The sequence below is a fragment of the Ranitomeya imitator genome, chromosome 4, assembly GCF_032444005.1.
Source record: "Ranitomeya imitator isolate aRanImi1 chromosome 4, aRanImi1.pri, whole genome shotgun sequence".
NCBI classification, from domain to species: Eukaryota; Metazoa; Chordata; class Amphibia; order Anura; family Dendrobatidae; genus Ranitomeya; species Ranitomeya imitator.
Window position 1 is genome coordinate 148340954 of NC_091285.1, and position 15572 is coordinate 148356525.

At 44.9% G+C, this 15572-nt stretch overlaps 1 protein-coding gene across 1 annotated transcript in view; it reads left to right on the forward strand.

Annotated features, from left to right (window-relative positions):
- SEPTIN8 (septin 8) overlaps window positions 1-15572 on the forward strand; it is a 63039-nt gene that overhangs the window by 34267 nt on the left and 13200 nt on the right. Inside the window, exons 3-4 of the mRNA XM_069764014.1 lie at window positions 2890-3085; window positions 7220-7406. Coding sequence (XP_069620115.1) covers window positions 2890-3085; window positions 7220-7406 — 383 coding nt within the window. The remainder of the gene's footprint in view (window positions 1-2889; window positions 3086-7219; window positions 7407-15572) is intronic.

Consider the following 15572-nt stretch of genomic DNA (forward strand, 5'->3'; position numbering starts at 1 on the left):
AGACGTTGACTCCACTTTCCACCCATTTGTTCCTCATTTGTTTTGTTGTGCATTTCGTGTTTTGGAGACATATTGCTTTAAGTTTCCGGTCTTGAAGCTTTGGTGTCTTCCTTGGTCTACCAGTATGTTTGCCTTTAACAACCTTCCCATGCTGTTTGTTTTTCGTCCAGATTTTAGATACAGCTGACTTTGAACAGCCAACATCTTTTGCAACATTGCGTGATTTACCCTCTTTTAAGAGTTTGATAATCCTCTCCTTTGTTTCAATTGACATCTCTCGTGTTGGAGCCATGATTCATGTCAATCCACTTGGTGCACCAGCTCTCCAAGGTGTGATCACTCCTTTTTAGATGCAGACTAATGAGCAGATCTAATTTGGTGCAGTTGTTTTTGGGTATGAAAATTTACAGGGTGATTCCATAATTTATTTTCTCAGAATTGAGCGATTCCATAATTTTACCCTATGCTTGGTTAAAAAAGTAACCATTACTGACTACCACATTTTTTGCTCTTGATTTCTTTTAATGTTTCTTAAAGCCAGAAAGTTGCCATTTGAAATGACTTTAGTTTTGTGCCATGTCTGTGATCTGCTTTTTTTTTCTACAAAATTAAACAACTGAATGAACATCCTCCAAGGCCGGTGGTTCCATAATTTTTGCCAGGGGTTGTAGATGAACATGGTTGCTAAAAAGTATATCACTAGGGTCAGGAAACTTATTTTATTGCTGGAGTGGTGCAACTGATCAAAGAAAAACCGCTGGAGTGGTGCTTTTAAGAAACATACTCAGGTGGTGCTTCATGTTTTAGTCACCTTTTCATACTTGTTGGTTTTCGAATTACCCAGTCATTTGGGTGTCTTGTTCTAGCTGCTTTCTCTATTTAAATCATGTCTGTAGCACTGTACTCATACCGTGACTGAAGTCTGGAACGCGTCGGTTTTTGCCTTGATGCGCATTTTTTATGTACCTGTAACTTTTTATGCTGTACTAATAAATTGGTGGCGTTTTATATCCAAACAACTGGATACTTTCATTTGCTTTGTCTGCATCTCCAGCCAAGCAGGGGCTTTTACGTTCTGTGCCGAGGATCTTCACGGCCAATCTACGGGAGCTGGTGACCTTTGTGCAGGGCTATAGACCTTGCAAAGCAAAATCATTTGTAGAGTTTCCATGCACTGGAGCAATAAAATAAGTTGTAAGGTTCTGTGTGTACAGGGCCTATGCCAGGCATGTGAGGTCCTATCACATCGGCGATGAGCTAGTATTATTCACACGAGATCTCGGCAGAAGACGTGGAATGCAGACTAGCAAATCCAACCTGTATATTTGGCTCGTTCAGAGATGGGAATCTCCTTGTCAGCAGAACAAAGGCATTTCCTGAGCTGTCGGACATGTTGGTAAATGTCTGATTGCTATGTAGATGTCAGGTCATTGGGGTAACTCGCATGCAATTGCTCTACGTGTCTTTCCTACTTTGATATATGACTGTTTGACGTGTGCTGAATAGTTTTTTTTTTTATTATTTAAGACCTGCCCAAAACAAATCTCAAAGTCTGAAATATTTCCTTGAAGCTATTTTCACAAGCTCATTTAGACTTGGTTTTTATCTCCAAACCTGGAGAGTATGTAGGTTTATCAAGATCTGATGGCTGGCTCACATAACAGTGGCCATGGTATGATATGGCAAGTTGTGTTATCCACCCCTCGAAGGGTGTTTCCCGGCAGTGCCAATAAAATTGTGCCAGCCATAATTCTCTACCTACTCAATCTTATAGTACTTAAAAGGGTTTTTCCCCAACTTTAAAGTTATTGTATCTAAGTCTAGGGTTAGGTATGGGTGGGAAGGAATCCTATACATTTCTCCTATACTAACACCACTCCTCTGCCCTCACTACGGTGTCACCTATCGGTCTATCAACATCTGTAGGGGTTTCTCCTGACCTCTACCGGCTGCTGATTGGATGCAGCCTTAGCATTACATCTGACTTTTGATTGGCTGCAGTGGCCACATGACACCCTTCTGGATGTTGATGCCCCGAGTTACAAGTGTGGAGGAACTGCATTTGTCTGTCAATGATCTACAGTTGACCTATTCGACTTTACACTATGTTCACACTTCTGTTACTTTTTGAATAATGGAAGGATCCCTCTGATTATTATGGGATCCATCTGGGTTGTTTCCATCTTTAGAAAGGCTGAAAAAAAAAATACCTGTAATGGAGCCCAGACAGACACTATAATAATCATTGGGGTCCCTTGACTTCTGTATGTATCAATCCATTTTTGACATTCCGCTTTTTCTCTTCCTCGAAACAGGACAGAGTGGAAACCCTAAGGGAAGTGTGAATGTAGCCCAATGAGCGCTGCCAATCCACTTCTTCTTTTTTATAAATCTCTTTAGTCTAAAGAGCAATTCTGGCAGAAGCAATATAGGTCCAATCTGTTTTGTCATTGCAGATGTATAATGCCCTGTAATAATAAGGAATGCTTTGGAAATCCTGTACTGCCCCATACGAGTTTAACCAAACGCATGCCTGCACTGCCTTCTAAATACCTCCACTCCCACCGCACCTTAGACTGGTCTATGTACTAGGAGAAGGTTTGCTCATTGAATATAACATTACTGTTCTTAGTTACCCATATCCACTATTAATTTACATCCTGGGGTTTGTTTTATCACATAGTGCTGGGCTTGCCATAGCCTCTAGGCCTCTTCAGTCAGAACATAGTCCTGCCCAGTAAGAGGTTTGCATTAGAAAATCTTTTTTTTTTTTTCATTTGCAGTCTGAGATATTTTTTCCATTTTTAATTAAATAAAAAATAAGTTGTCGGCCATACCCTAATGCATTCTGCGCTCCCCATTAATGTGATGGTCTGATTTATCGTCTAGGTGAAACTGGTATTGGAAAGTCTACATTAATGAACACGCTCTTTAACACCACATTTGAAACCGAAGAGGCCAGCCATTATGAGAATGGCGTGCGATTAAGACCCCGAACATACGAGCTTCTAGAGAGCAGCGTGCACCTGAAACTGACCATTGTGGACACTGTCGGATTTGGAGACCAGATCAACAAAGATGACAGGCAAGCATTACCACGTGCTATAATTATTTAATTCCTCTGGTTCTTGGGTGGGTGACTACACAACCCGCGCTTATCAGGTTGTGCCACAATCATCCACTGCAATCTCTGGCAGAACTTGTCGTGGCACCACCTTGGTCATGGTAAAGAGGATCTCCAGGTAACCTTGCTGAGAAATAAGTGCTTTTACAGGGGTTATCGGTTTTGTACGAGAACCTGCCCTTACGTCAAGAACGATTACAAGGCTGTCTCTGTAAATCTTATAGATGTGACTGAAGAAAGAGGACTCTTCTGGTGAGCAGCACCATGTCCTAGAACCTGTGATGGACCTCCTAACACTATGGTGGCCTCAGGGGAAATCCCACATCAATCCTTACGTTGATGGGGTGATGACAGTAAATTACATCACTGCCTGCCTATGGTGGTAATTATGCCACATTGCACTTTAAAAGGAAAAAGCTTTGGCCCCTGTGTTCCTGAGAATGTTCTGAGACATGGATAATAAAGCTATAGATAACCTTGCGACCATCCTGGTGATCATCGGCACAGAGGATTAATGTAACGCCCCACTTACGTGAGGTCGGCCAAATGTCTATGGATACTGTGCTGAGCGATCCCAGATGGTGGAGCGCGACCAAGGCTTATAGTGCCATCATCCTATGTGGCACAATGTCTCCTAGACACTTATTATGGGATGTCGCACAATGTCTCATAGCTGGAAGTGCGTCTTTAGGCTGCATATATCGTTTTGCTATATATTTTTTCTTCTAAAAAGCCTGACCTGTTGCTGCTTTAAAGCCTACATACAAATTGTTTAATTTTTGGATTTTTTTTATGCTGTTTTTTTCCACAGGTCTTTCTATGGCATTTCTGAAATTCATGTATAAAATTTAAAAGAACCATTTACGAGCGTGTTTGGTCCCGGGCGCAATGTTGTACACCTTAACATCAGTGCTTTGTTGTGAGGCTTTATATATGTTAATGTGACTGCCTAATTATAGGGTGCTGTCCTCAGATGGTTTCCTTCATGGTGGCTTTGGACATGCTTAGAACACTGCATTGATCAGAGGGTTTTATCGATATGCTGTTTTTTGTTTTTTTCTCAAGATTTAAAGAGTGCCTGTCACATGATCCATCCTGCCCAGTCCACGGGCAGCATGAATCCGAGACCAGCTCCTGCATTACTAACACGTACATGTTGCCCTCAGATGCTGCCACATTTCAGAGATAAACCGTTCAAAACTGTGACTAGTCCAAGAGGCAGGTCCCTGCTGTGTTTCCATGCATCCGCTAGACTGTCGCGACACCGTGTACGCACCGTGAGGGACCTGAGCGGGTGAGGACACTCCTCCGTGCCTAGTCCCCTCTTTTCTGGCTTAGTTTTAATGTATGCTTTTCTAAGCATTTGTATCTAGTGAGCTTGTCTGATTCATGATGCTCCTGTACAGACAGCATAAATGGGCCCGTTAAAAGATAAATGTCTTCCATTTTTAGTTAGGTATTTCTCAGCTTTCTCAGAAGAGGTTCTGACCAATATTACCATTTATTGCTGTTTCCACCAGGGCAGTTTCCATTAATTCTATATCCCCTCTCTTAGGGTAGATGGTAGAGGGCTGCTGTAGGTTGATGAAGACCAGGCCCTTTAGCGGGGTGGTGAATGATCACAGGACTCCAGAGGTAACACCTTGTTGTTGCTGATAAGTTTTGCACTTGTTGGCCTTCATAGGTGGCAATGGGTTTTGACCACATGCAGATCTTAGTCTGCAGTCACTCTGTGGGATATGCATACTCCCAAGCAGGAACCGTCTAGTGGGTTCACCTTCACTACATGCAAGTGTATGGTGCGAGGGGGCGGCCATCCAGTGGGCATGATCATCTAGTGGGCCCGGCCTCCCTCTATACACTTGTCGTGCCCAGGAGAATGCATATCGCATACATCAGACGCCATTCCCGGCGAATCCTTCCAGCACACAGTGCGCACGCTCGGGGATTCAAAGGTCTGCAAACTTTTAATTTTCGACCAGACAATCCCTTTAAATACCCTCCACAGGAGCAATTCAGTGAAGACCCCTTAACATAATTATTGGTATGTCATGACTTAGCTTCGTGCAGACTCCATATGTCTAACAAACCAGGTGACTCCTCCATACACAGCTATATCCCAAGTTACTGGCGTAGCCTATAATTAAGGTAATTGAGGAGCATCCGCTTTAGAAATATATGATCAGTCGACAGCCGCTTCATAAATCATGGATCCCGTCTGTATCACACACTTTCCAGTAACTCTTGGCATTGGTGATAAGTCTGTGGTTTTTTCCTTTTATTAACAACTTGGAGTGCACTCGTACATATAATTCTGCTGTCAAACTGACGTGACAGCGCCAGGAGGCAAAGTGTAGGCCGCGTGCTGAAGTGAGCATTTACTGTAAATTGGGCCGCCAGCTGCAGAGCTCGCTCACGGCCTCCATCTTGGTGTAGGCAGGCGTTCTTTTATGTTCAAGAGGCTTTTAAAGGAGAACTATAACATTTTTAAAAGTGCTCTAGCATACATGAAATTACTTACTTGATGTTTCAGGCCAAGAAGCTGGAAGTTTCTGTGACGTGGTGATCTCCTCCCTGGATGGCGGAAAACATTGCCACTTTTCAGTAGGGATCGGCACGTGTTATCATGTGATCAGGAGGACAGAACAGTGTTCATTAGAGGACCTGTCCAATAATGCATCATAGATGGTGATGAGTGAGAGTGCTCACATAAGGTGCTATCCGAGCAGGCTGGAGAGCAGAGTATTTCGGCATGCTCGAATGCTATGTCTGAGTTGCCGTGGCTGCTTGTCTCATGGCTGTTTTGAGTCCACGTGTGTTCGTCCTTCTCAGCCTGTCTGACAGCGGCCGCTTGTACTCAGCATTGTGAGATCTCAGCAGCAGAAGGAACACTGAGGAGTAGTCAATCAGGGTAGGTGGGTGAAAAAATTCAGCAGCAGCAGGGAGGAGTGACCATGAGGAGCTGTCAGAGTAGCTGAGCGAAGATTAAGCTCAAACTTTGAAAACGTATAAAGCTGCTACTCTAAGGACACCAGCCTTATCCGATGTAAGATCTATTTTCTGAAGTTTATATGTCATATCTGTTGGCTGATCCGGTTTAGTAGAACACTGCTGATTTCCAGGTGACATGCAGTGCTGAATTAAAACGGTCTTGGCAGGCGGAAAATATTGGAATCAAATATTCTTTAAAAACAGATACTTCACCACAAGCTGTTTGAATCATTATCCAGAGTGCAAAAATGCACAACGATGCTGTACTTAGCAGATCCTGAGAATGCAGGTGGTGACGTCACTGTGGCATGCTGGCTTGCCCATTACAGAGAGTGTTCCTCTGTGAGTACGTGTCTGGCCAGAGGCTCCAAGAGGAGAACATGAGGGGTCCGGTCTCCCAGGCTTCTGTATGACGCTAGTTCCAGCATTGTAGTGTTACCCTGCAGCCGGTCCGCCTGACTACTTCTCCCTCTGTCACTTTCCCAATAGCAGTCGTGGCTGTACTCATGATTGGAGTTATGCTCTGAACAATATAGATTTTAGTCCATTTTTTAAATTAACGCCTTGGGGGAAGTTACAGGGAGCAGATTTATGCTACAGAACTATGGACTGTTACTGGAGCAGTGGTCGCAGATACTTACTAGGGGGTTTTGGGGGATGTTCTTGTGATCAGTGGGGGTCCTGGTGACCATATATTGTGACGGGTTAAATAAAGGACAGAATAACTGATATGGAATTGACATAGCTTAGAAACCAGAAAACTGTAGTTTGTCCTTGTAGCGTTCTGTGAAACTTTCATCTTTCAGCACCACTATGTTCCTTCAAAGCACAACCTTGGCTGAACTCGTCCATGCGTGTGCCGGCTGCCATTCTTACTCCTATCACGCCTCTGGAGGACAGCTCCGACTGACTGCTTCTGGTTAGAAGACAGACGTGGCTTTGTCCAGCGGTGGAGAACAATCTGGCCCACTCCACCTCTTGGGACTTGTGGCTTTGTTGTGCCTGATGACAACAATTCATCTTTTTCATTGAACATTTCTACCCTGATCCTGTCACTTTCTGTAATGGTAGAGTAACCACCATTTACATGGTATTTTTGTGCAGTTACAGGTCAGTCGTTGACTATATTGATACTCAGTTTGAGAATTATCTACAAGAAGAACTGAAAATCCGACGTTCCCTCTTCAACTTTCATGACTCCAGGATACATGTCTGCCTATACTTTATCACCCCAACGGGTCACTCCCTGAAATCCCTGGATCTGGTGACCATGAAGAAGCTGGACAGTAAGGTACAATAGAAACATTAGACTCCTTACATTTACTTACCCATTTCCTTCTTTTTCTTTATCTTCTGAAAGGAAGTTTTTGCTTTTTGCTTAGTAACACAAATTCATCTTTAAAAAGAGGAAGCTTTCATAAAGGCTGTGGCGTCCATTATAGATGTGACCGCTCTGCGTATAGTATATTTTTGGAAACGTCTCTGTTGAAATAATAGTTGCCTCCTCCCTCACTAACCTAAAAAAAAAAAAGTGAATCTGCAACAGAAGTGGGTATAAAACTGCTCTGCCAGTGGTCCGAAGTACGATGAGAGACAGAATTGGTTTGGATGCAGTGTTTATTTGCCCACGTTTCGAGGTGTTAATTTCTCTTCATCAGGACAAATCGCAGTGATCATTGTGGTTTGTCCTGATGAAGAGGTATAAACACCTCAAACGCGTTGACAAAAAACCGCATCTATACAATTTCTGTCTCTCATCACACTTTGGACCATTTTTATAATCTCCCTAGTTTAATTCTCCAAGTTTAAGCTATAAAGAATGGGGCTCTGCAGTGTCAGGCATGTTAGAGCAGGTACACCCCTATACTAAATAGTTTGACTTTGGCCGACATTCAGCTAATATGCATGGGCAGGATGAATCCGTTTTATGGCGGTATACCATAGCCTTTATGGCCTAAGAGACTGGATGGGCTGTATTGTACAGCTGTTCCTGTTAATAACTGAAAGTTTCTTTTTAATGTTTGCTCTAAATGTCGGGGCTGCTTAATAATTTACTAAAATGTGTATTGAATGTTTAGCGGGCATCTGTGACGACCCACACCTCACTTCTGATGATGCTTTTAGATGTTGAAAAGTATCCCATAATGTTGGCTTGAAGTGATTTTGCAATTTGAGGTTTTTAAAAGGGAACTGTGGGGAGTTTTTAAAAAAAATTTGTTTTAGTAACATAGTAACATAGTAACATAGTTAGTAAGGCCGAAAAAAGACATTTGTCCATCCAGTTCAGCCTATATTCCATCATAATAAATACCCAGATCTACGTCCTTCTACAGAACCTAATAATTGTATGATACAATATTGTTCTGCTCCAGGAAGACATCCAGGCCTCTCTTGAACCCCTCGACTGAGTTCATAGTAACATAGTTAGTAAGGCCGAAAAAGCCTTACTAACTGTCCCTGCCCTCATAAATTCTAATGATGAGATGCCCATAGCACTTCAATTATCTTTAGAACAATTGTAATTAAGTGAGACAGGAGCTGCTCCTCACTGCTCCCCCCACCTCCTCCTGTCTAGTGTTGGATCACACAGCAGTGTGAAGCTCCCCAATGCAAGTGACAGTGAGTTTGAGAAGTGTGGGCTTGGCCACACTCCTTGTTATCTGCAGAGAAGCTATCTGGAGACTGGCTGATAGTAACCACATAGAATTTCCTGTCATGCCAGCCCCCTGATAATGTCTCCTGACTGTAGTCTGAGGTGATGGCGAATGGGTAGGACTAGAAGCCAGTGGCAGGTCGCGCCCCTGTCACAGCCCTTCATCTACTGCTGCAGTAAAGGAGACATTGGGGGGTTGGCGTCTGCCACTAAAAGCCAGAAGCAGGCCACAGCTCCACCATGCCCCCGTTATCAGACTGGCGGTTAGCGCAGCACTTCACACTGCTGTGTGATGTAACGTCCCAGACGGGAGGGGATAGCAGTGAGGGGCAGCTCCTGTCACACTGAATTTGAAAGTGTTCTAAAGATATTAGAAGTGCCCCGGGCATCTCATCTTTATGGTTTAAGGGCAGGTACAGTACAAACATTTTGTTTCCCCCCCCCCAGAGTACCCCCATACTGTGGATCTGTCACCGCTTTTTACTATTCAAACTGCATTATTAAATAGATCACTTTTCACTAATCAGACTGGTACAACATTCGCTTTTGTGAATCTAGAAAAAGAACTACAAACAAAACTATTTTCCTGAAGCTCTTCTTGAAACATTGCACTTATACACCTATAGCTGTGTTAGTTGAAGTTAACCATACAGCAAAATTTTCATGTTAAATTGGACACACTATGTAATAGTGGCTGGAGGGTGGAACAAAACCTCCTTTTAAAAAAAAAAAAAAAATGTTGCCCCCTCTGTTGCGGAGATATTAAGTATTTTGAACCTAATGGGATAACTTTTTAAGTCCAAGGGAGTGTGTTATCAGATTTTTTTGATTGGGGACGTGTAATTCTCCCTGTATTCGTTGCCCAATCAGAAGTGTCGACCGCAACAGAACAGAAAAAGAATAATCCCCCATAATGGCTTACATTTCTCAGTGTGTGAACTGTAAGGCTATGTTCACACTTTGCAGATTCCACTGCGGATTTTTCCGCAGCAGAATTACAAAATCCGCAGTGAAAACCCGTCGCGGTTTTTACTGCGGATTTATCGCGGTTTTAACTGCGGTTTCTTCTGCGGATTTTCATCTGCAGTTTTCTATTGGAGCAGGTGAAAATCCGCAGAAAAGAAGTGACATGCTGCGGAATGTAATCCGCAGCGTTTCCGTGCGGTTTTTTCCGCAGCATGTGCACAGCGTTTTTTGTTTCCCATAGGTTTACATTGTTCTGTAAACTCATGGGAAACTGCTGCGGATCCGCAGCGGTCAAATCCGCTGCGGATCCGCAGCAAAATCCGCAAAGTGTGAATATAGCCTAAGAATACAGCTCTGATCTCCTAGTCTAACCTCCTGCATGGATGGAAAGGACAGCTGAGTTTAGTTGTCACATTACAAACCCATCTATCACATTTCCTTCCTTTATAGCACGGTCAGCTCTGCTGTATTGCCTCTCCCCCTCCCCACATTAACTTTAACTGAAAAGTGTTACACGTCTTTTCTCTAATCTCCCAGAACTTTCAACTGTTCTCCAATAGATGTCCAGGGCAGAATTGAACAGGTTGGATTTTGCTGACAATCCTTTTGTTCAGAGATATCTGGCAGTGACTTAAGGTACCGTCTCACAGTGGCACTTTGGTCGCTACGACGGCACGATCCGTGACGCTCCAGCATCGCTCCAATATCGCTCCAGCGTCATAGACTGCGGTCACACTTCGCAATGCACGACGCTGGAGCGATAACTTCACGACGTATTTGCGATGTAGAAGCTGTTGGTTACTATGTGCACATCGTATACAATATCGTGCACACCTTTGTTACACCATGCGATCATGCCGCCACAGTGGGACACTAGACGACGAAAGAAAGTTTCAAACCATCTGCTACGACGTACGATTCTCAGCGGGGTCCCTGATCGCAGGAGCGTGTCAGACACAGCGAGATCGTAAGGATATCGCTGGAACGTCACGGATCGTGTTGTCGTAGCGATCAAAATGCCACTGTGTGACGGTACCCTTACTCTCCTCTCCCCATTCAGGACATATGCATGCACGGTGTGTGTGTAAATGTGTGTGTACTGAGGGCTATCAGCTGATGTGTACTGAACTCCCTCTGCTTGCTGTCTCCTGTTTTGCAATCAAATGGTGCAACTTCCTACCTCTGATAGCTGTCCCATCTGCTGCAATAGACTCTAATGGTATTAACTCCCTCTGCTTGCTGTCTCCTGTTTTGCAATCAAATGGTGCAACTTCCTACCTCTGATAGCTGTCCCATCTGCTGCAATAGACTCTAATGGTATTAACTCCCTCCTCTGCTTGCTGTCTGTCATCTGCTGCTTTACCATCTAGAAACATAATTTAATGTGTTTGCTAATTAATTGGTATAATTTATCTGTTGCATTGCACTTAAAATTTACTGTCCACTTACTATCCATGACTGGGATCAGTGTAGATCTTATCTGGTGGAAGGTGTGAAAGTAGATTTTACCAGGCTGAGTGTCTTTGATCATCTTTTCAAAGACAAAAAAAAAAAAAACCTGGTGTGCTAGCCAGCTGCCAAATTATCCTCAACCAGTTCCCACAGTCCATCTCTTCTGGGCTATAAATTTAGAACCTTCCTTAGGGGTGCACGCAAGTGGGGGTGCACGCTAGCGTCCCATAAGCAAAGCGTCACAGAAGATAAGCGTCGTGACACCGCAGTTATTCCATGGCAGTTAGTCAGGGCAGGAGTCAGGTAACCCACACTCTGCTCTCCCTTCTATCCATGTGCATTATTCCTATCCTCCTATGCTCCCTTGCAATCCACATTCACCGCCCAATCCCCCCTCCATCACGACTCATATACATCAGCTCCTCTCTCCTTCCCTCTCCCATGTACAGCTCCCATGCACTTCTCACCTTCCTGAAAAACCTCAGTCCATCTTACCCAAACAGACTGCATAAAAAAACTTCATACAATCCCAAAAGCTACTTGCTTTTTATTCTCCTACTCCTGCTGATATCAGGAGACATCTCCCCAAACCCCGGTCCACCATCCACCAACCTCAACCCCTACCCTACCTCACATCGAAACCTTACTAATCTTACTAATATTAATTGCACTCCTTCATCCCCTCCTTCTTTTAATTGTGCCCTTTGGAATCCACGGTCTGTATGTAACAAGCTTCCTTTCCTACACAATTACTTTCTGAAAAACTCTCTGAATCTGCTGGCCCTCACGGAAACCTGGATTCAGGATTCTGACACTGTCTCTCCTGCTGCCATTACCCATGGTGGCTTACAATTCTCCCATTCCCCGAGACCAACAAACAGACCTGGTGGTGGAGTTGGCATACTCCTGTCCCCACAATGCACTTTCCAGGTCATCCCCTCAGTTCCATCACTCTCATTCCCTTCTTTTGAGGTCCACACCATCAGGCTCTTTCGCCCCCTCTCCCTCAGAGTAGCGGTCATATACCGGCCCCCAGGCTCACCCACCCGCTTCCTGGACCATTTCTCTGCCTGGCTGCCGCACTTCATGTCCTCAGAACTACCAACCCTTATCCTGGGAGACTTCAACATCCCCATTAACAGCCCCACTTCCACATCTGCATCCCAGCTTCTGTCACTAACCACTTCTCTCGGCCTCTCACAGCTCTCAACCTCTGAGACACATAAGGACGGTAACACCCTGGACCTGGTTTTTGCCCGGCTCTGCTCAATCTCCTACATAGATAACTCACCGCTTCCCCTCTCTGACCACAACATTCTCTCCTTCACACTCACATATCGTCGCTCACCCCAGCACCCTCCTACACACCATTCAGTCAGAAATCTACAAGCCATTAACCCTCTTACACTTTCAGACTCCCTACGCTTATCATTGTCCCCAATCTCTTCCTTTTCCTGTCCTGATCTGGCGGTACATCACTTCAATGACACTCTTAGAAGCACCCTTGACCAAGTAGCTCCCCTCACCCTCAGGACCTCCAAACACAGAATAAAACAGCCCTGGCTCACATCGCAAACCCGATTTCTCCAGCGATCCTCTAGGTGTGCTGAACGCTTATGGAGGAAAACACGCACACCAGAAGACTTCATACACTTCAAATTTATGTTAAGGACCTATAACTTTGCCCTTCACTTCGCTAAACAGACCTACTTTACCACTCTGATCTCCTCACTATCCAACAACCCCAAAAATTTTTTTTACACCTTTCACTCCCTCCTCAGGCCAAAAGCACAAGCCCCTATCACAGATATTTGTGCTGGTGACCTGGCCTCCCACTTTATAGAGAAAATAGACAATATCCGTCAGGAAATCCGCTCCCAACAACTAAGTTCAGTGACTCCCATCCCTCCCCTCATTGCCCCTGGCTCACTCTCCACATTCGATCCCATCACAGAAGAAGAAGTCTCCAAGCTCCTCTCCTCTTCTCGTCCGACTACATGCACTACCGACCCCATTCCCTCACATCTCCTCCAGTCTCTCTCTCCAGTTGTCACAAGTCACCTAACTACAATCTTTAATCTCTCCCTCTCCTCTGGCATTTTCCCCTCCTCCTTCAAACACTCTATCATCACTCCATTACTAAAGAAACCCACCCTCGACCCATCCTGCACAAACAACTACAGACCGGTCTCCAATCTCCCCTTCATCTCTAAACTCTTGGAGCGCCTGATATACTCCCGCCTTACCCGTTACCTCTCCACTCACTCCCTCCTAGACCCTTCACAGTCCGGTTTCCGCCCCCTACATTCGACAGAAACTGCACTCATCAAAGTTACCAATGACCTTCTGACAGCAAAACGTAATGGTGACCACTCTCTGCTCATTCTTCTTGACCTTTCTGCAGCTTTTGACACTGTTGACCACCCTCTCCTGCTCTCTAGGCTCCAGTCACTAGGCATTAAGGACACTGCTCTCTCCTGGTTCTCCTCCTATCTTTCCGACCGCTCCTTCAGTGTTCTGTTCTCTGGCTCCACTTCATCTCCTCTTCCTCTCACTGTTGGGGTACCTCAGGGCTCAGTCCTTGGCCCCCTTCTGTTCTCTCTCTACACGGCCCCAATTGGACAGACCATCAGCAGATTTGGCTTTCAGTACCATCTTTATGCCGACGACACACAACTATATACGTCATCCCCTGACCTTACCCCCGCTGTACTACAGAATGCCACTGACTGTCTGTCCGCAGTCTCCAACATCATGTCCACTCTCTATCTGAAACTCAACCTCTCCAAAACTGAACTTCTTCTCCTCCCGCCATCTACTAACCTCCCTAAATCTGACATTTCCCTCTCCGTGGGTGGCACCATAATAACACCCCGGCAGCAGGCGCGCTGTCTGGGTGTTATGTTTGACTCCGATCTCTCCTTCACCTCCCATATACAATCTCTTGCCCGCTCGTGCCGCTTACACCTAAAGAACATCTCTAGAATCCGCCCTTTTCTCACCATGGAGACAGCTAAAACCCTCACGGTCGCCCTGATCCACTCCCGCCTGGACTACTGTAACGCTCTATTAATTGGCCTCCCCCTCACTCGACTTTCCCCTCTCCAGTCCATCCTTAATGCAGCAGCCAGGGTCGTCCATCTGGCTAATCGTTACTCGGACGCGTCCGCTCTTCGCCAGTCGTTACACTGGCTGCCCATTCATTACAGGATACAATTCAAAGTACTTGTTCTCACCCACAAAGCTCTCCACAGTGCGGCACCCCCTTACATCTCCTCCTCCCTCATTTCTGTCTATCAGCCTAACAGACCACTGCGCTCTGCAAATGACTTTCGATTAACCTCTGCACTAATCCGTACCTCCCACTCCCGACTCCAAGACTTCTCCCGTGCTGCGCCAATCCTCTGGAATGCTCTACCCCAAGATATTAGGACCATCCATAATTTGCATAGTTTTAGGCGCTCGCTCAAAACACATTTGTTCAGAGCGGCCTATCATGTTCCCTAATCAAAGTTATGTTATGTTTGTGTGTGTGTAGCCCATTCACTATCCCCATCTATTCCCCAACCCCTGAAGATGGCTGGACCATGATTGTAAATACATCATTGTAAATACACACCTGTACTTTGTATCTCCCCCACCTCATTGTAGATTGTAAGCTCTCACGAGCAGGGTCGTCTTATTTTGCTTTAATTATTGTATTGTTAACGTTGTTACTTATGACTTTTGTGTTTGAAACTGTTAAACTGTAAAGCGCTGCGGAATATGTTGGCGCTATATAAATAAAGATTATTATTATTATTATTATTACTGACAGTTTAATGGTTGCCTCAAGTAAGGAGAGGGCCGGGAGCTGTGTAAATGTTTCACTTCTGGGTTATTCTTTAGCCTCTGGCAGTGTGACACATTTATCCAACTCCCTTGCCATTAATTTGACCCATACTGAGATCTGGGCCAATTTGTGTTCGGACCCACAACATATTGGGGTGAGGAGGTGGCTAGTGGAAGCATGCATAAGATAAACAGTGTAACAGTGAGCGCTTATTGTGCAAGAAAGAATGATGCATTGTAGCATTAGAGAGCAGCTGGCACGGGGCGGATTCTCACATGTCCATTCCTTATTGCACATGAGTGACCCTGTACTTCTACGGATGGAAGCTGGCAATTATGTATTGTGGAGACAACGGAGCACTAGCATCTACAATTAATGATCCCCAGATTATATTGTGGGGAGCTATATTAGGATCTGAAGTACACAGACCAGGTAATAGAAGATCCAGTAAGCACCTGTAGAGAACCACTAGTGCAAGCCACAGGATTGTAATGGCCCCGTATTCAGAGATCGGAGTCCGTTTCTTGCACAGTTCTGTAAACTCCAGGAGCTGC